We start from the raw sequence: 22665 nt of genomic DNA, 5'->3' as shown, positions 1-22665 counted from the left end.
AATTCATTTAGAAACATTTTGGGATTATAGTATTGTAATTCATCAGGACTGTTACCACACCAACACTGTTCCAGGCTACTGGGACATCATCACTTTCAACACTGGAATTCATTCAGAACACCACTTGATTCATAACTTCATTTGGAATACTCTGTACGTTTGGTCTTGCGATTTAACTTTTATGACTATTTGAGATTTAATTCACAATACTGTAAGTTATTTTTCTTTCAATTTTCATTCCAGGGAAATAACTTATTTGTTGAATTTGTCAACACTTCTTAGTTTTCGCTCCATTCTGTTACTTAGTTTAAGACCATATAGCCGTCTCAGCTGTTGTTGTTGTAGGGTTTAACGCAATTTTTCAGCACACGATAGGCTATACATGGCGGCCAGTATTAATGGTGGAGGAAGAACCCGGGAAAACCCCGGAAAGAACCACCGACCCACGAAAAGCTACTGGCAAGCTTTCTCACATACCCACATTAGCCGAATCCGAGACTCGAACCCACGCAGACAGAGGTGAGATGGCAGTTTTCCGTAACGGAGAGCGCTTTAGACCATTCGGCCACTCGGGGCCCTTCGTCTCAACTGTATGAGTTCAAAATAACAAACATGGAATGTTGAAATGTGTTAGCGAGGACACTTGACAATAAAAAAAGATAATAAGAAAATATCGAGACCATGAAATAAGCAAGAAATGAATTTGCCCGAGTTTTCCAAAGATGAACCGCCGATGTATCAACATATATTTTGATCCATTTTAATTTGAAAGTTTGAATAACAGTACTAAAGTCCGGAAGTCCTGACAATTTAAAGTTCGAAAGTTTTAATAACCGACTAAAGTCCGGACAGTTTTCACTCTAAACTCCTTTATTTAACAGTAACCATGTTTTCACCTCTGTTCTTATTCCATTCCAGATAAAGTCTAAAATCTAACGCGGACATTTTTTTAAAACTTCTGCTGATACTGTAAAAATGACCGCAACATATGTAATTTAGACAAAATTATTGACCGCTCCAGTGGGTTAGTGGTTAGAGCGTCAGCATGGGATACGGGAGGTCACGGGTTCGAACCCTGACCGAGTCATACCAAAGACTTATTAAAGTGATACTAACAGCTGCCTCACTAGGCACTCAGCATTAAGATGTTAGTTTTAGGACTGGTCGTCCTGGTGTCAGGATAATGTGACTGGGTGGGACATTGTCTGCGGCATGATGCCCCAGTGATAGATATCACTATAAACTTCCTCACTGCAGACATCGTAGCGACATGACTGAAAATTGTTAAAGCTACGTTAAAAATCATAATCACACACACACACACACACACACACACACACACACACACACACACACACACCATTGACTTCACCAGTAAAACATTCCTCTCTAAACGATTCCAAACTGATATTTTATACGAAATTGTTCGGTAGTGTGTCCCAACAAATTCTTTTTCGTCATTTGAAATGAACATACCTTAAATTTTAATGCTTGATTTTAAAAGACCCAATCCAATTGCTTCAGTTTTTTTCTATTTTGTTATTTAATCTTAGACCAGAGCAATTTTCAAATTGGGACAAAATATCAGAAATTCTCGTTCTGGCTCAATCTCTGCAAGAAGCAGAAGCAAACTTGTATCATGAAATAAGCTGGGCTAATTTTATTTCTATAAATTATAATCTTATTAAACATGTAACCATATCAGGTAATGTTTCTATAGCAACTCTAAATAAATATGACGACAGTGAGTCTACTTGAATTACCTCTCTTTCCGTTGAAAAATGACAGACGAGAAACCTTGTTAATAACATATGCTTCAGTACAGTTATAAAATATATCTACCATCAAAAGCACGTTTCGAATTTTTTTTCTAGCACCCTATGTTAAATCTTCAAATTAAAGGCTTTTTATTTTAGAAGTTCACACGAAAAAATGTATCAGAAAGTTCTCATCGTTTACTTATATATAGATAGGCAAAAACAGTCCTAATATTATGACCAATATATATATATATATATATATATATATATATATATATATATATATATATATATATATATATATATATATATATATATATATATATATATATATATATATATATATATATATATATATATATATATATATATATATATATATATATATATATATACATACAGACATACATACATACATACATACATACATACATACATACACAGAGACATACATACATACATACATACATACATACATACATACATACATACATACATACATACATACCTTTCATAAAGCCAGATTGATTTTCATATACAATATGAGTCAGAACATCTTTCAATCGAAAAGACAGGTTTTGATGTTGTTGGTTTGGATTTTGACGTATTTTTCAGCAAATGATAGGCTATACATGACGGTCATTTTAACTGGCGGAGGAAGAACCAGGAAAAGCCCGATATGACCTACCGACCTACATGAAGCTACGGGCAGGCTTTCTTATATGGAATCGTGTCACAATTAGTACTTCCATTTCAGTAACCCATGTAGTTCTAGTCTTTTTAGAGCAAGTTTTCTCCTCATTTTGGTGGTGATAGAAGAGATACATTTATGCATTTTGGTAGGGGTTTAAAGATCATTGTTTATTCTTGAGAATATGAGTTATAGTGTGGCCGTCTGTGTGTATTTCAGCGACGGTGCACAGTGAGTAATAAGGCATTGGTGATGATAAGGAAGTGAAATCTGTGTTCCATTGCATGTTGCTTTGTTTACAGTCTAGCCTCTCAAAACAATGCCGGTGAACCCAGTGCCGGATTAAGCTAGTGCGGGGCCTGTAGTATATGTTATAAAGGGGCCCTAAATAAAATAAAAAATACATAAATATTAAAACATACATTTTTAACTTGCATAGTAAAGTAACTGTATTTTTTGAAAACATTTAGCGCGGGGCCCTTGAAAGTGCGGGGCACGTAGCATATGCTACTTTTGCTACTAGGATAATCTGGCACTAGGTGAGCCATTGACAAGAACTTCACCGTGAAGTCATCTTTGAAGATATTTTAGATTAACATATGATTTGTACTGATTGTCACATAGTGGAAAGTTCAGTACTGATAAACAAATGTAGAGAATATATAGTAAAATGAATTGTTTTCACGGTCCATATATCCATATTGGCCGAGCCCGAGACTCGAACCCATGCGGACAGAGGTGAGTTGGCAGTGATAGGTAAAGGGGATCGATTTAAACCACTTGGCCACTAGGGGTCCCGACAGAGGTTTCGAATGAATGGTATGATGAACGTTTAACAGTGAGATGGGGCATAAAAATATTGCTGCCTCTCCCCCTCACCTCCCTTCCCCCAGCAAAATAAAATACAAAATTCAATGGCTTTAATTAATATTCCTGTGTTTTGATTTGTTATAATTTAATTTTAATTTTAATTTTCTAAATGTTTTCACTCTTCCTTGCTATATATTTCTTGAAACAATGCATGGTTGACTGTCTGTTTGCTTATCCAGTTAAAATATATATTTCATTTAAACTTTTTACATTCAAAGACATTTTTTTAAAAACCACTCATACTACCTGTTTGTTCATGTTGCAACACATAACAATACACTAACATATTAATACAATAAACGTACTGGATAAAGAAGCACTGGACATGAATAAATGTATACGGCAGAATTAGAAATAGAAACAAAAGGTAGAATCTTAGTTTTACCCTCACTAAAGAAAAAAAAAATTCCCAACCCATGAGTCAAGAAAGCAAAGCTTATAACTAGAGTTTCGAAGGTATAGGATTTTAGAACCTTTTCTTGTCTGCATTGTTATTTCCCAAAATTATGATTACATTTCTATGCTAACCTATAGCTATTCAAACGCATCATTCAGACTTCAGCCTGTAGTGCCTTGCAATATAAAATTAGAGAAAATCATGTAAATTTATTTGGAACAAAAAGAAACTTTTTTTTTGTTTACATTTTTTAATGATTATTTTTTTACAGATTTTTTAATGCTGGTCTTTTTTGGCAATACATTGTAACTAAAGAAACACATTTAAAACATGTACTTTTTGTTAGCAAATATTGTTACAAAATGTATTGCTTACAATGCTATAATGATTTTCAAAGAACAACACCGAATAACGGGGATATAGTACATTTATTAGCACCTCAGAAAAATATATTAATATATTAAATTATTATGTTGTAAATCTGAAGAATAATATATGACGTCTGAAGTATGATTTGAATATAATGGTAAAAAAATGTAAACGGTGTAGCATATTATTATTCCGTATTGTATTCTTTCCACGATGGATTCCGGAACGGATTCTTTGTCTCTCCTATTGTGCATAATCTGGTTCCCTGCTGCTCATTCTTCCTGCAAAATAGGTAGCGCTCTACAGTTTCGTATTTTGTTAGAATTTTAAAGAAAAAGAATTTCCCTGGCTTTCCTCACTGGTTATACTGGCTATTTAAAAGAAAACTTGTATATATTAGACATTGTTCAAAGAACCTTTAATTCCCTTTATTTGCGGCATATGCTTGATGGGTGTAATATGGGTTATAGAGTATACAGCTTGGCCTTACTCCAGATAAGAATCTTTCAAACAGTGCTAGCTCCGCTTGGTCATTTTCACTTCCTCCACTTAAACGGTAATCTGTAAATAAAGAGCCGATTACTTTTGTGTTTTACTTTTGATATATTTGGTAATTCATTCACTGCATTTTCAGAAGCTGGAATTGTCTAGTCTGGCAAAATGCATTTACCCTATATGAATAGCTCCTAAAGGTAGTGTACTTTGAACAAATTCAGGCTGATTTTTGGAGCACAAGGTAGCAGTAATTTTAGTTAGCAGTGTGCTAAGATCATTTACAATTTCCAAAAGTACAATATTCAAAGAAGTGTCAGCCATATTACACCAAAGTTTCATAGAGGTATGCCAACATTTTCTCCACTGTGCATGTTTTAAATGTAAACGTCACCTGACATACGTCACTCTCTCCAAGTACATAATAACTGGTAAGCAACGTCGGCAATATATGAAGCAGGGAACCAGACTATTTCAAACACTGTAGCATGTTTGGCTATCATCAGTTGTTATCGTATGTAATATCACCAATAATGGAGGAGGGAAATAGTTTAATCTCCTTTGGCTTCTCTAAGAAGTCAGAAGCAAAGAAACTAAAAAGAACAGAACTAGCAGAGAAGGACGATGATAAAGAAGAAACTGAATATATTCTTTCCTTGGAAGATAAGGAAGTCAAGAGGTGAACCCCTTTCTCCAGTTGTCTCATGTATTATTACGATGAAGTAAAGGCAAAAAGTTAACATGTCAATATTTTTCCATTATTATAGAATGTTTTCTGCATAATTTGACTATACTGAATTAGAAAATAAACATTATGAATTGTCTTTAAATAAAATTCACACGAAGCATTCAGACACATGGAAGAAATTACCATCAATAATTGTAGAAGCTCCTGACTTGGTATGCCACTAATCCTGTAGTACTTGTAAGACCTGAGCTACGATATCGTAGTTTCAACTTGATTTGTTGTAGTTGAGGCTACGAACTGATCCCATATCATGTAATGGAGGAAAAATTTTTATCACTAAAGTCAGAAAAACAAACAGTGTAGAAATGTACTACATAAGTATAATCATGTTGTAAAAGAAGTTTGGCTTATTTTGAATTTATTCAGCCCTTACACGATAAAATAAATTGGCATGGTTACACTAACTTCACCCTGTCCGCCATGACAGATAACACAAGACTCTTGCTGTGACCCATTTTCTACGTAAGGCTTCCCATACCATATTTGGATATTCTACGCTATGTTATTATCAGTCAAGTGGCAGATAATCACTTGGTGGAATTTCAAAGTTGCTGATAAACTGCATTTACTTTTAATGCGCAGAATTTCTGACTCAAACGGTGCCAAATTTTTACTACGATTTGTTTATGTTTCCAAATAAGGCGTCAATGTCCTTATAAGGCTAACAAACAAACGAGGGTGAAAACGGAAGTGATCATTATTTGAACTAATATGGCAGACGATCTAAACAAAAATATCGGCTAAAAAAAAGGAAACAATATTTTACAACTATTTCTACAATGATTTTCTTTACTTCCGGTATTAAATAAAAGGACTACTCCATTTATTGGATTATATGCAAGGAATATGTTCAAAGTGTTATTATTAGGCTAAAATAGCGCCAGCTGTGAATCACACCTTTCTTGCTCCATTGACACGTATATGCTTATGTTAGTACCCCGTCCACGAGGTAGGAGTGAGGGTACTAATATTAGTACTAGTAAGACCTCGATGCTGATATTTATGTTCTGGGCATCAGGGTCTTACTGCCTAACTAATGGCGCTGTGTTTTGATCTCAACTAACATCATAAGTCAAATTTTCAGGAATATCTCGCACAACTGGCAACTAAAATAATGACACTTTTGTACAAAGTAAAGTCATAATGTTTTAGTCAGACTTTATTTACTCTGATGTCTTTTCTCTAATAAATTCAAATTCTCACAAAAGAAATGGACCTGTTTTCAAGTTTCGTTGGCCTACATTTCAGTTGGCTTGAAAGTAATGAAAGCCGAGAATGGCGAAATTGGGTTAAGTTAAAATATTATTCATGAACGAAATGAATTAAAAAATGTATTATGCCAATTGGAACTGTAAGCAACGTTTCATTTCGTTCAAGAAACATATCCTGCACATGAACCTACTTGAACATAATTCGGCATACCTCGACTACTGTTGCATTTCAACAAATTCAAATGTATGTCAACGGAACTGCTAGTGTCACATTTTGATTCCACTGGGATAAAAACAGCACAGGAAGTATATGAATTACATATCAATTTGTGGAAGAGTGTTGATATGGGCTGCCAAGTGTGTGAGATATTCCTCAAACTTTGATTACTCGTTCGATGTCAACCAAGATTGGAACATGCTGAACAAGCCTGTTATTTGGGTAGTAAGACATAGCACTCAAATAAAAATAACGTGTGCTATGTCTTACATTGTAGGACTAGGTATTCCACTAGCAGGAGCTTTCCAAAATCACATTCTAATGAATATCTTTCTGGCATAGGCCCAAGGCTGGTGACTTAAAGAAACTCACTAGCCCTGACTGAAATTCCACAAGCCCGGAGAGTTCATATCTGTCAACTCTCAAGCCAAGAGAAAAACCTCCCGATTTTGGAGGTATTTCTGCACCTACCTCCCAATCTCATCTCACGATTTTTCGTAGAGAACTCCGATTATTACATTATGTCTGTCAATTTTCATTTCTCATAAAAACAAAAACAACCAACCATACGTAAATGTATATATATCGTATGCAGGGATCATCCTGGGCTTCGCCAATGTCACAAATTGCGATTTTTTTTCCTTATTGGCGACAAAAATATCCCATCTGGCGATTTTTTTGGCGACATACTTTTTGGTTAATTAATTTGTACATACAATCATGGATTTGGACTGAATAAATTTAAAGCCAGAACGAAAGGAAGCCATAAACTTGACTAAGCAATGCATTGGAATCAATCTGTTACACAAACGATCCTTTGTTCTTATTGACAACCCTATCTTTACAGTGCATTGTTACATCATAATCTGCTTATGCTGACATCTGGGCTGAGTACTGTATGCTGCGATACAGTCAATCATGCTACCGCACTATACCTACAACTGACCGACTTCTGAAGATGCGAATAGAACAGATACAATTAATTGTATGGCTAATCCTTCTGTTTTTTTTTTATACATATACCAATACAATAGTTTTGCTGAACCTTCATAGAAAACTGATAACCTTTGAAGTACCGACTACTGTGTATAAATACAAAGCAAATGGAAAAAATCTCAATCACAATTACATCTGTTGCCAGTGCAGCATTTTACTCATTGATCTTTTCCTTTTGCCATCAGTCCCGTGTTACGGCTGCAGAGACTTAAACTCCGCAACAAGAAATAGCAAAAAAAAAAAAAAAACAGTTTTGCATAATTAATAATAATTATTTATTTCTCAAAATACAGGAGTGAAAGAATCCCTAAATTGGGTGTGAATTTACGCTTATATATACGGTCCAATATTGCCAGGTGTTGACTCGTGTAAGTTTCATTCGTGGGAATGGAGATCCTATTTTTCTTGTCGAGAAAATTTATACAGCATTCAGTGATCATTCTTGGGATTTAGGAAGCAATTCGCTACAAGCTTTGTGAAGCTAGCCATAAAAGGGGGGGGGGCTGCTGAGAGACTACTGGTGTCACCTGTCAGCACTGAGGATTGTGAACGTGGATTCAGTAAGATGAACCTCATAAAAACTGACATCAGAAATAAGCTCTGCATCTCATCTCTCGAGAATTTAATGAGAATCAGCATGTACAGATGTGAAAAATTAGACTTTGAAACTGCATTCAACAAGTGGGCAGTCCTAAAATCGTGACGGATCTTCATGTAACACTTTGTAACATTTTGTTAATGCTTGTTGTAATTTTTGTATTAACTAATCCATCTTTTGTAATTTTCATTTGCCTGTTACATTAATAGACTAAATTAACACTTGGAAAAATGTACACTACTTTTTTTGGCGACACTTTTTGAAAATTGGCGACAAAATATTGAGGTTGGCGATTATTTTGGCGACAGCTTTTTAAAAGCCAGGACCATCCCTGCGTATGCAATCCACAGATACCATCTTCTATTTTATCACTTGTGAATACTGCTGTGACAAAATAATTATTGTCACACTACAAAGTTTTTTTTTTAAGCAAACAGAATGTTAAGATTAAACATTTTCAGTGTTTTATCAAAAAATGGCTTCCAGCATATGAAAATGGGGGCTTGTCCTGGGAGAAAATAAGGTGTGTCACAGGGAGAAATGGTGTGTCCCATGGGCGCTCACACATTGGGGCAAGGGGGTCTGGGCAATAGTCACCTCCCCCAATTTCACCTTTCAAATATTTTGACCTACATACAATTTCATAGCAGACCACTATGTGAACCCCACCAAAACAAGTTTCTGCGGGCGCATCTGGCCTTTGTGAATTTCATCCTTATTCAACCTAGAAGATCGTCAATATTTAATGAAACTGATGCTTAAAAAATGCTGCGTAAAAAAAACACTCCTTTTTTACGTCCCAATCTCATGAATTTATTTGTTATTCTCTTTACTTGGCTTTTGAAAAGTTGGCAGGTATTCCAGACTCCCAATTTCAACAAACCCACAATATTTTTTAATATTGTCACACAACATTGCAATAGCTACAATTCGAATATATAATATAATAAAAATGAATTACACTTGAACACTATTCCGACAACTGAAATGATCATGCCTTGCATTCTATAAGATCTGACTTTAAAGAAACATTGCCACTGTTCAGAAACTTGTCAGAAATATAATACATAGCATCTTAAACATTCTCATTCAGGGCAGTAATATGTAATAACTTTTGTTCTTGTAAACGCATCTCTTTGTTTTCCCTATAATGGGATCGTTCCACTTCCTGATCCTACCTTTGCATATTAGCACAGTGGGTTCACCCACTGCAACCTTTAACACATCTCAGTAGCTCTTGCCAGCCAATTAATGTGAAACTTTGATTTTATACCTGACCTCTTTTCGACCGCTCCAGTGGCCTAGTGGTTAGAGCGTCCGTCTCGGATACAGGAGGTTATGGGTTCGGTCCCCGGCCGAGTCATACCAGAGACTTAAAAAATGGCACTAACAGCTGCCTCGCTTGGCGTTCAGCATTAAGAGGTTAGTGTTAGGACTGGTCAGCCTGGTGTCAGGATAATGTGACTGGGTGGGACATCATGCTACATGTCTGCGGCATGATGCCCCAGTGCTAGACATCACTATAAACTGCCACATTGCAGACATCGTAGCGATATGACTGAAAAATTGTTAAAGCTACGTTAAAAATCAAAAATCACATCACATCACATCACATGACCTCTTTTCCTTTAATTGCTGCTGTTTAAATTGCCCAAGGGATAGTTTTATATCAGTTCCAATCATTACAGATTAACGTTTATACATTATGTAACAGGCATAGACAAAGTTTCTTTTTGGGTTTTTTATTGTTTTTTTTAAAAATATTTTTTTTAGATTACTGAAAATTGTTTTTTCAGGGGGTTTGGGAGTACAAAATCATATTGTTAGTGAAGCTTCCATTTGATTAAAATCAGATCTCCATCAAGCTTCCATCTGATTAAAATCAGATTTCAATTTCACTTAGGACAGTAGTAATCTGATTTAGATTGCACCATGTTATGGCATGTATGTCAACATTTTGAAAGTACATTTACTTATTTCATCAACGCAATCAAAGTTTCCTCAGGTAAACAATTTTTTTTTTTTCCAACAAACCCAACAGGCACCTCACTTGGAATACATGATGTGCCCGAACTAAAATTAGAGGGATCCCGGGTGTTGGGCTATCATATTTTTTTAGCACTGATAGACATGCACCCTCCACCAGTTTGAAAGGGTAATGCACAATTCATTTCAGGTGTGTAAGGGATGGTACACTGATTGTGAAGAAATTAAAAAAAATTAATTATGGTAATAGTGATGTTCCATTTCTTTCAGTTATATATCCTGCAGCATTTAGCAGTGAGTGTTTGAAAGAATAATGTATAATAAAAATGCATTCCACATCTTTTTGTCCACAGACGTTGATGCTGTTTACATCAATATAGAGTTTGTACATAGTGAAAAATAGATGCCACTGCCACTGAATAATCCATTTAGAATAGAAGTGGATTTTACATAAAACTGGGAGAAATTGAAAATGAGATGTTTTACTGCACCCATGGTTTCAAATAAAATGGATTTTTTTTCTTCAGTCCTGAACAACCTTCATTAGTTCTAATAAAAAAAATAGGGAGGCCAGAACTGGCCTTTAGCAACATTTTGTGATGAAGACAGTGACAAAAATTTGTGTGAATTATTTTTATATAATTAAAAGCTTTGTTTGATAGATACAGTTCATCATGGAAAAGTAAGTTCCAAAGTTTATTATGAACTTAAAATTACTTAATTGGCACTCCGAGATTTGCTCAAAGATGATCAGAAGTTTTGCAATGAAATTACAGCATTAGTATTTCACTAATAAAACAAATCGAGTTTCAGTGTTGACGTTGTTTGCACTTTCTTAACAAACAGAATCTTGTTTAATTTATTACGTACTCTAGACTATACCACACCTACCCACCCTGTTACACTTATTCATATTACCAATAGCCCTTAATTAAAGATCCAGTGATTCTTAAAATTTAGATGTGTACAAAGTATACAATAACCAAAATGATGCCCTTTAGTTGAAATGAGTCTAATCTTTACCTCCCCTAACACCATCTGCTAGTGAGGGCAAAATGTACATCTTTCATGCTAGTGAGGGCAAAATGTACATCTTTCATGCTAGTAAGGGCAAAATGTACATCTTTCATGCTAGTGAGGGCAAAATGTACATCTTTCATGCTAGTGAGGGCAAAATATACATCTTTCAGACATTATTTGTAATACATCAACATATTATACCAGGGCCTGAAATTCGCAGTAGTCTGCTAGCACAAGGATAGTACATTTCCTGTCTGACATGTAGTTTTCATAATTTTCATTAGTCACATGTTCTTCCATTTTCAATAGCAGTCCTGATACACCATTGTTTCAGCCCATGATTCTTTAGAACCTGCCATTATGCTATGCACCAATGCTTATAAGCTTTTATGTTTCACACCATTCTTTAAAAATGAACCTGTTAAATAAGACATCCTGTTACCAAATTCAAACCCCTACTACTGCAGTGACATTAGTTCATTTCCCTTCTTGGGAATGTAATCAGGATTGAAATGAACTCTGATCCACTAACCCAGTTAGTTATTTTACTGATGGATGACTAAAACCCTGGCCATTAGTATCCAGCTAAAGCAGTGAAAATTACTGCCAGTTGCTATCATAACAGCTAACAAGGTCGTCTTGTATCATATGTGTTAATGATTAATTAATTTGTTGTGTTAATTGAGTACTTTTCAATATCTTACACTTGTTGAGGTACAATAAATGCTTGCAGTGCAAATGAACAGGCGTTAAATTAGTGTGATTATTGTCATTGCACATGTGGAATTAGCCAGGTGTACTAGCTCCAAGTGCCGATTTCATTACTGATCAACTGGGAAAGGTCGTATTCACCAACTTGACTAATAATCCAGAATTATACAGGACAGTGTGCTTTAATATTTATATCGTTGTTGATAAATATTCATTGCTTTGTGTGACAGTTGTAAACATTGAAGTATTTGTATGGTGTGCAGCCTTCACTGAAGTGGCACAAATTAGACAAGTGAGAACTGTCATAAATATGATTAGGACCAGAGACTTAAGAAAGAACCAGAAATGCTGGGCAGTGAATAGAGATGGCTGAAATATGACACAGGAAAGGCAATGAATACAGATGGCTGAAATATGACACAGGAAAGGCAGTGAATACAGATGGCTGAAATATGACACAGGAAAGGCAATGAATACAGATGGCTGAAATATGATAAAAAGGCAATGAATACAGATGGCTGAAATATGACACAGGAAAGGCTGTCAACACAGATGGCTAAAATATGACACAGGATGGTTGAAATATGACACAGGAAAGGCTATGAATACAGATGGCTGAAATATGACACAGGAAAGACAGTGAATACAGATGGCTGATATATGACACTGGGAGGGCTGTGATGTTGTGCCTTTTCTGCACTGAGTATTTGGAGAAATATGACAGTGTTTGGGGTACTTCATTCATTCAATGATGTAAAACCATTATTAAATTACCCCTAGAATCACACATTGCAAGCACCCGATACATGACGGCATAAACATAATGTCGGTTCCTCAGAAACAGCATATTAATGAAGCTAGATAATAAACTTCCAGATTTTCTTGAGTCCTGTTGGTGAAACACATTTATTGTTTTGAGTTTATGAATAGTAACTGTTGTAGCTTGCTAAAACAAAGACCAAAAGTCTATTCTCATCATGGACAAAGGTCAGGCATACAAAAAAAAAGAGAACAGGAGATCCACGTGATGTGTGTCAAAACCTCTTGGAGTAATGTTTTTAACAATCTTTCAGAGGTTGCTTATCTTGAACATAATATTTGACAATATTATTCCCAATGCGAAATTCTTTTGCAGTCTCATTTTACATTTGTCTAACTTTACATTCGGTTGGCATGGTGTAACGACTATTATCTTGAGGTTTAATAAAATTCTAGAGACAGAGAGAGAAACTGATATGCTGACAGACCAAACAAAAGAGAGTGAGAGAATTACTACAATGTCATCTTTATTATTGTCAGTCCCTATATATTTCTCTCTCTGCTGACTGACCAAGCAACACAGCGATAGAGAAAGAGGGGGTGTAGAGTTTGGGCAGTTTAGTTTTTAGAACCTTATTATAGGTTTAAGAACAAAAGAAGGAAAAAAAGCATTACATAGATTACAGTGTGTTTGTATCATTGTTATTGTGAACACAAGATAAAATCCTTGCAAAGTGTACACATACCATTAGGATGACCCATGTTCTGTTAGGTTACTTGGTGTATGTTCATTGTCAAGGGTTTCATCAATCATGACATCCAAGCTAACTTAACAACTTGCTTACCTCCTACCGCAAAACAACTCGATAACTGCCTGCGTTCATTGCTTGACAAACATGCACCAGCTACCAAGTGCAGAGTATCAATTCAGAAGTGTTCTCCATGGTATAGCAGTGTTAGGGACCAGCTTTGTGCTGCTAAAAGAGACCACCGTAAAGCTGAGAGGCTTTGGCTTTCCACCAGACTCACTATTCATAAGCAAATCTATGAAGCCTGTAAGAAGAATATCACAAATATAGTCCATGCAGCAAAATCAGCCCACTACACTACTAAGATCATGGAAAGTTCCAGCTGCAAAGAGCTCTTCAAGATTACTAACAAGCTAATGTCAAGGAACAAATCTACACCACTTCCAACTACCTTCTCTCCAGTCGACCTTCCGGACATGTTTGCAAATTTCTTTCGTGACAAAGTACAAACCATTAGAGATAAGCTTGACACCACAATTTCAATTGACTCATCGTCACCATACAGTTGGGATACAGAATTTGAGCGGCAACCATTAGCAGCATTTGACCTGTCTCTATGGATTTTGTATGTACAATCATAATGAAGAGTGCACCAAAGTCATGTGAACTTGATCCAATTCCAACATCACTGCTGCTTGAGTGCTTAGATCCAGTATTGCCTTCACTAACTGATGTTATTAATACCTCTCTCTCATCTGGGAAATTCCAATCATTTTTCAAAACTGCCATTGTAAAGCCTCTGCTGAAGAAACCAACACTTGACCATAATGATTTAAAGAACTACTGCCCAGTTTCTAATCTCCCATTCATATAAAAAATCTTAGAAAAGGTTGTTCTATCCCAGCTTGTATCTCATCTAAATTCAAACAGTCTTTTTAGTAGTGTACAATCTGCATATCGCTCTTGCCACAGAACTGAAACTACTCGTCTAAAAGTAGTTAATGACATTCTCTCTGCGTTGGATAGCGGAAAGATTACAGTCCTCACCCTCCTTGATTTGTCTGCAACATTTGACACAATAGACCATGATATATTACTTCACCATCTCCAGCATGTATTTGGCATTCATGATACAGCCTTACTGTGGTTCAAGTCCTACTTGGTCAACAGGACACAAATTATATCTGCAAATGGAATACACTCCAGCCCAGTTGATCTATGTTGTGGTGTTCCACAGGGGTCTGTTCTTGGACCTGTTCTCTTCATTCTGTACACTCATTCGCTCTCAAGTGTCATAGATCATCATCCAGTGTCTCACCAATTGTACACTGATGACACCCAAATATACAAATCTAGCCACCCAACTGAAGTTGATGCTACCATCCAAGGTGTAGAGATGTGCATTTCTGATGTGAAATCTTGGATGACATGTAACAAGCCGCAGATGAATGATGATAAAACTGAGGCCATTCTGATCACAACACAAGACTTTCTCATTCACATCCTTTAACTCAAACAATAAATATCAGCAATACCAACATTAAATTCACAAAGTCAGTACGAAACCTGGGTGTTACTCTGGACAGTATTCTCACATTGCACCAACATGTCATGAACATATGCAAGGCTACATATCTTGAGCTGAGACGCATCAGCTCAATTCGCAAATATCTTTCAGTTGATGCCACTAAAACACTTGTGTGTTCATTAGTACTTTCAAGACTGGACTATTGTAACTCAATTCTGTCTGGTTCATCTCAATATCTGCTCCAGAAACTTCAAAAAGTTCAAAACACAGCTGCTCGGATCATAGAGTACCATGATCAGAGCACACCTCCCCGCTGCTCTGTACCCTACACTGGCTATCCATTCGATCCAGAATCAAACACAAAATTTGTTGTCTATGCTATGTTTTACTGTCGGACCCTTGTCCAACATACCTATCTGACTTCACCCATGTGTACACACCAACAAGATACTTACGCTGCTCTTCTGACAATTGTATACTCATTATTCCCACTTTGAAAACAAAGTCATATGGACAGCGTTCTTTTGCATACCAGGGCCCAGCCACGTGGAAGGAATTGCCCACTGAACTTAGACACAAAGACACAGTGATCACATTCAAGAGGGCTCTCAAAACTCACTTATTTCGACTGCAAGAACAAACTTAAAGACCTAATAATGTTTCCTACCTTAAATATTCTCAGCATGTTTTTTAATGTTTTCTAATTTTGTGGTGTTTGTTGTTGTTGTTGTTCTAGGGTTTAACGCCATTTTTCAGCACAAGATAGGCTATACATGGTGTCCAGTATAACTGGTGGAGGAAGAACCCTGGAAAACCCAGGGAAGAACCACCGACCCACGAGAAGCTACTGGCAGGCTTTCCCATGTACCCATGCTAGCCGAGCCTTGGACTCGAACTCACGCAGGCAGAGGTGAGATGGCAGTGATCCGTAACAGTGAGCGCTTTAGACCACTCGGCCACTCAGGGCCCCCTTCATGGTGTTTGTTTTTGTAATCATATTATTACATGTTTTTTATCATATAGGTGTTGTCTAATGTTGTAAAGCGCTTAGAGCTTCAAAAGATTAGGCGCTGTACAAAGTCCTCATTATTATTATTATTTTGCTTCTTGAGAAAAGCATTGTATAAAAGATAGAGGACTGTCTTGTACAGTGTTGTGCAAACATTTCTTATCTCACTTGTAGTCACCATACTCCAGTCACATAACTGTAACTCAAAGGAATCAATGTCTTTTTTTTAAAAGCAAGAGAGTTTTATCATTACAATAGAGTGTCAAAGCAATTTGTTGGTTGGATGGTGGGAAAAGTAGTTACTGAAGCAGAAATGGAAGTCACCTTTTGTGTCAGTGTGATACATTTTGTTGGGTATCTTATCTATTTGGCCTTGAATTAAAGCTGTATGTATCTCTGAAAAAGAAAAAAAATGGGGGGGGGGGAAGAGATATGAGATACTTTCATTTTCATTAGGGTAAGAGATCATTTAGTATGCAGAACTTTGTAAGGTTAGGCAGAGTTTCAGTTCATGGCAATAACAATAGGAAAGAATAGCAATAAATGGCTTCTTTTGATTTCCTATTTATCAGAGGTTTTTCACATGAGCCAACTCTTATGATGTTGAGCAACTGGCTAGGTAATCCTGATATAAAATATGATCACTTCTTCCAAGCCTAACTTATACAAGATGGCCGATCAAAGAGTCAGTCCTCACTTTTACAGTCATATGTAAGCTGTCAATCAGTCGTGAAATTATTATTTTGTCAGTGTGAACAAAATAAGCTTAGGTCAATGATTATTGTAAGTCAGTGATAATTTAATTTATAGGATGGAATAAAGTGAGCAGGATTATATAGTAATCTTGCATGGAACATAAATTTGGGAGAGAATAACATACATGTACATGTATGTGCATATTTTATGATTTTGTTGAATAGTGCACATAAAACAATCATGGTAATGTAAAATAAATAGTTATATCGATGAGGTAAAAAAAATGCTTGTTTGCTATTGCAGTGATTTTAAAATTAGGGTAGCTTTTTTAAATCTTATATTTTAATAATTAGTATATATAATGCACATCAAGCAAATCTGGGTAAATTAGACGCACACATGAATTTTGGGAATTGGGCAAAAAAGTGCTAGGGTTGGCACCAAAAAACAGGAGTGGTCGGCCGGCTGATGATGTAATGGTATTTGTTTAAAAAAAATATTTAAAGGTGGTTCTATTTAAAGATGTCAGATGCCAGTTTTGGCTTTTCTTAATGTTGGCCAGGTTTTGCTCTATGTGTGTGTGTATATATATATATATATATATATATATATATATATATATATATATATATATATATATACACACACACATACATACATACATATATACATACATACATATATATACACACACACACACACATAAACACATGAACACATTTTTCACTAGTTGTTACTGTTTACCAGGTTTTTAAGTGGATGAGTCAATACATAATAGACATCCATTATCCTCATAATAAATTTTTTCCACTTTTGTTTGTTCACAGTTATGTTAAGTTGTTTTGTATTATCCAGGACAGCACTTTCAGACAGCTTAGCTTCACAGCTGGTTGCCATGTTCATTATTCTAAATTGCATGGAGTTTTCTGTCAGTGATGTAATTATATGTGGTAGTTAAAAAAATGTGCATGTACATAAAGTTGGAATACTACACTGTGTGAACTGTGAAAGTAAATGTACCTGATTTACACAGGTGTATTTTCCAATAATTGTGTTTTTGTTTTATTGAAACACTTAAAAAGTTTTGAATCACCCATGTAGCTTTTCTATTTGCAGCACAAAACCAAAGGAAGTGAAGAAGGACTTGGTAATTCCTTTACTCAAAGCGAATAGCTGGAGGAATAAGAATGAAGAAAACAAGAAACCGAAGGATGAGCTTGAATCTCGGGCTGTGGAGGAACTTCTTGCAGGTATACTTTGAAGATCAGCCAGATTCTGATGAGTCACTGAATCTGTGTGTTCCTTAAAAATCGGCAGAATTTTGGCAAGTCATTGAGTCACTAGTTTCCTGAACGATCAGGAGTCTGATGAGTCATTGAATCAGTATTTCACCTTAAAGATTAATATAATTTTAATGAGTCAGTGAGTCAGTATTTCCATAAAGATCAACAGGATTCTGACATGGTAGTGAGTCAATATTCCCCTTAAAGATCAAAATGATTTTGATGAGTCATTGACTTGAAGACAAGTCATTGAGAAACTATCTCAGAGCTTCCTGTAGGAATTTGAGTCTAAGTCCCAGTTTAAAAAATTTTCTTAAAAACCTAACGGGGCCCCAGGTGGCTGAGTGGTCTAAAGCACTCACCTATACCAACTACTGCCGTCTCACCTGGGATTGAGTCTCGAGCACATCCTATGTGAGAAAGCTTGCCAGTAGCTTCCCATGGGTCAGTGGTTCTTACCAAGATTTTCCCAGGTTCTTCCTCCATCAGTTATACTGGCCGCCATGTAAAGCCTATCATGTGCTGAAAAATGGTGTCACACACAAAACAACAAAACTTCACAGGTTACATTTTTTAAAAACATTATGTTGTTTAGAATACATTTGATAATAATGCTATAATTTTAGTAAAAGGTGGAGTTAGAAGGGACAAGAAATGACCCCTTTAGTTATAAATTTGTACAGTGTAACCTTATGACAGCATGCCTTCACTATAAGGACCTTCATCATAATGGTTCCTGTTAGTAGTAAAATTATATATATCATGTATTTCATTATAAGGTGATTTCACACTGATGTGTATACTGTATGGGTCCAGTGGACAGTGTTATAATGAGTGATTACTGTGTCATGTATTTCATTATAAGGTGATTTCACACTGATGTGTATACTGTATGGGTCCAGTGGACAGTGTTATAAATAAGTAGGACTGTACATGGCAATTTCGCTATGAGGTGGCATACTTCATAGCTTCCATACACATCATGATAATGAAGGAGCATTATGTTATGTATCATTATTAGGTAATCTCACTATAAGGCAGTATACTCTTTGGCTTCCATGGACAGTGTTATAATGAGGTAGTACTGTGTTGTGTATTATAAGGTGGTTTCACAATAAGGAAGTTTACTATATGCTGTCATGGACAGTGTTATAATGAGTGATTACTGTGTCATGTATTTCATTATAAGGTGGTTTCACTAATATTGTGGGGGCCTCGAATGGCCAAGTGGTCCAAAGCACTCACTGTTACGGATCACTGCCATGTCACCTGTCTGCATGGGTTTGAGTCTTTGGCTTGGCCAGTGTGGGTACATGAGAAAGCTTGCCAGTAGCTTCTTGTGGGTGAATGGTTCTTTCCTGGGTTTTCCTGAGTTCTTCCTCCATCATTTATACTGGCCGCCATGTATAGCCTATCCTGTGCTGAAAATGGTGTTAAACCCTACAACAACAACAACACTAATATTGTATGCTCGATGACTTCATGGACAGTTTTATAATAAAGGGGTACTGTGTCCAGTATTTCATTAAACAGTAATTTCACTATAAGGTGTTATGCTTTAGGACTCCCATGGAGTTATAATGAAGTAGTACAATGTCATGTAATTTATTATAAACTGGTCTCATTATAAGGTAGTATATTTCATGGCTCCCATGGAGTTATAATGAGGTAGTACAATGTCGTGTAATTTATTTTAAAATGTGGTCATCTTATAAGGTAGTATATTTCATGGCTCCCAGGGACAGTTATAATGAGGTAGTAAAATGTCATGTAATTTATTATAAAGTGGTCTCATTATAAGGTAGTATATTTCATGGCTCCCAGGGACAGTTATAATGAGGTAGTACAATGTCATGTAATTATTTCATGGCACCCATGGAGTTATAATGAGGTAGTACAGTGTCGTGTAATTTATTTTAAAATGTGGTCGTCTTATAAGGTAGTATATTTCATGGCTCCCAGGGACAGTTATAATGAGGTAGTAAAATGTCATGTAATTTATTATAAAGTGGTCTCATTATAAGGTAGTATATTTCATGGCTCCCAGGGACAGTTACAATGAGAGTACTGTATTCACCAAAAATAAATGTTGAGAAATCCCATATTTTTTGTGGAAATCAGTTCCTCAGAGACAAAACAATGCTCATTTTAGTTGAATATGAGGAATTACAGTTAGCTTAATTTTTTAATCCTTCACACCTGCTGTGTGTTCATTAGAAAAATTTACCAATGCCAGCAAAGTAATAAGAAAGTGATGTCAGAACATCAATAATAGGAAGAAAAAAATTGGAAATTAATAATTTCTTTCTCAGATATTTCCTTTAACCTAGAACTGTTGATGTCAAAGATATGTGAATATAACACACTGCCATTGGTAAGAGTACTTTATGTGGTGAAAGGAACTTTTATTATCACAACATGTCATTTTGAATGTGCGTTTAGCTTTAAAGTTTACAAAAAAATTGTGTTTCATGTAATAAACAATATTTAATTTAAGAAAAAGTTCTTTCATGAAATTAAATTCTTGCTATCAATTATGTCCTAAGAATTCTCCAATTTATAAATTAAAGATGTCAACAGGTATCCAGGTACTCAGGTACCCTCCGGTTGATAATAACCCAGGTAATAACATTAGCCATAGGGTACCCGTTTATCGTGTACAAGTTTTCTGCCAGTGCTTGTAAAGGCAGTACACTGACATTGTTTTCAAGTTGACAATCCTTTGGACTGAGCTGTGAATACATGTACTTTTAAAGTGCCAAACAGAGGTCTGTCTCTTCAGTAAATAACTGACCTGAATCCCATGTTTTCCCACATGATTGTGCTGCTGGTGTGGTACAATGGCAAGTAACAGTGTAACGTAATCGAGCTGACCCTTTGAGACCGGGCAGGGTTTCAAAGAAACAATAAACATGTTCGTGGATGACAAATGACAATATATTAAACACTGGTACTAATGATCTGAAAATAACACAGAAACAAATAAAATGAATGTAAAACACATATGAAATATACTTTGACTACTATATCACATTCAAGTAGTCAAAAAGTTCTAGAAACTCCATGTAAACTTCATGTACACAAATATCTCTAGCAAACTTTCATATAAACAAATGCTTGTTGCAAACCCATATAATCAACTACTGGTTGCAAACATTTATGTAGTCAGACACTACTGTCATAATTCACATGAAGTCAAACCACTACTTGTTATTGTTCTTTTACTTGTAGTCAATACACTACTTGTTATTGTACTTTACTTGTAGTCAATACACTACTTGTTATTGTGCTTTACTTGTAGTCAAAACACTACTTGTTATTGTGCTTTACTTGTAGTCAAACACTACTTGATTGGAAAATACACATTGACACGGCCTTCTCTCTGGCATGGTCACTTTCCCCTCCGCACTTGTACCTGTACGCTGGCACTGAATTGGTGGGTTATACTAGTAATGGTACACCAGACGTCATGGTATTCACAAGCCCATCTGGCTGCTCATAACCGGCGAGCTGAATATGGAAAATAAACACACCTTTCCAATAGTCTAATTTAATTGGAATGGGTTTTGTTGCAACTTCTTTAAGAATATACGATAGGTACAAAGTATGACATAGGAATGCTATGCAATAAAAACAAATATACGTAATGCTATGACATTCATACATACATAATATGTTTTGAAATTACTCGTGATAGCGACTAGATGAAATTAACTCGCTACTACATTGCCTAGGTTATATCTTAATAAACTGAATTGCAAATACGATAAACGATGTGACCACATAATACAACAATGAACGTGCTTTTATGAAACTAAATAATTATTGTAAATAATTAAAAGAGTTGACTAAAAAAACACTCACCCAACTGTTTGGCTTTAACAAAATTACAATGGCACCTGCCCGACAGCTGAATATGTTTAAGAGCTTCCCTCTATATTGGCTGTGCCCTTCAATATCTCTACCCGATATATATAGTAGTGCGCAATAATACATTATTTCGCACGTGCCGCGCGAGCAATAAAAGCGTCACACGATATGATGAAAAATTACATTTACAGAAATATTACGGCGCGTGAAACAAGACAACCTGATTTAAATGAAAAGTATGGAAGACTAAATGAGCCATATCGGGCATTTCGTAACAAACGGGCTGGTTATTTGATCTTGCCGCACAACTGATGTGTTACTTTCAAAGCTCAAGCTCATTCTCTAAATGAGCATCTGCATATGACAGTGAGGCCAAGGAAAGGAGCCAGATGATATTTATGATGACTACATCATGATGATTACTAGATGACAATGGAGGATTTGAGAATTTTATCAGATAATGAGGATGAATTCTTGGACTTTTGTACCAGGTGACATTAGGTAGTGATATTTATAGGATACTGTGAATTTTTAAAAAGTGTTATCTTAACATCAGGTTGGTACACATTTAATTTCCCTTTGATTGGGTACCTGGGTAACTGATCGTTAGGATTGATGGGTATCCGGTAGAAGTTTTCGTAAATTTTGACATCTTTATTAAAAACACATACCTTGCTTAAAATGGAAATGTAAAACTGCTTGTAA

General features: G+C 35.8%; 1 protein-coding gene across 1 annotated transcript in view; it reads left to right on the top strand.

Moving 5' to 3' along the window:
- Nucleotides 1–5105: 5105 nt before the first annotated feature.
- Nucleotides 5106–22665, top strand: part of LOC149804158 (G-patch domain and KOW motifs-containing protein-like) — a 42731-nt gene continuing 25171 nt past the window's right edge. Inside the window, exons 1-2 of the mRNA XM_089954131.1 lie at nucleotides 5106–5258; nucleotides 17924–18057. Coding sequence (XP_089810257.1) covers nucleotides 5113–5258; nucleotides 17924–18057 — 280 coding nt within the window. The 5' untranslated portion in view covers nucleotides 5106–5112. The remainder of the gene's footprint in view (nucleotides 5259–17923; nucleotides 18058–22665) is intronic.

The sequence above is a fragment of the Sinohyriopsis cumingii genome, chromosome 3, assembly GCF_028554795.1.
Source record: "Sinohyriopsis cumingii isolate HCF-2022 chromosome 3, ASM2855479v2, whole genome shotgun sequence".
NCBI lineage: Eukaryota > Metazoa > Mollusca > Bivalvia > Unionida > Unionidae > Sinohyriopsis > Sinohyriopsis cumingii.
The sequence above is the reverse complement of the archived record's forward strand: the minus strand, read 5'-3'. Positions and strand labels throughout refer to the sequence as shown.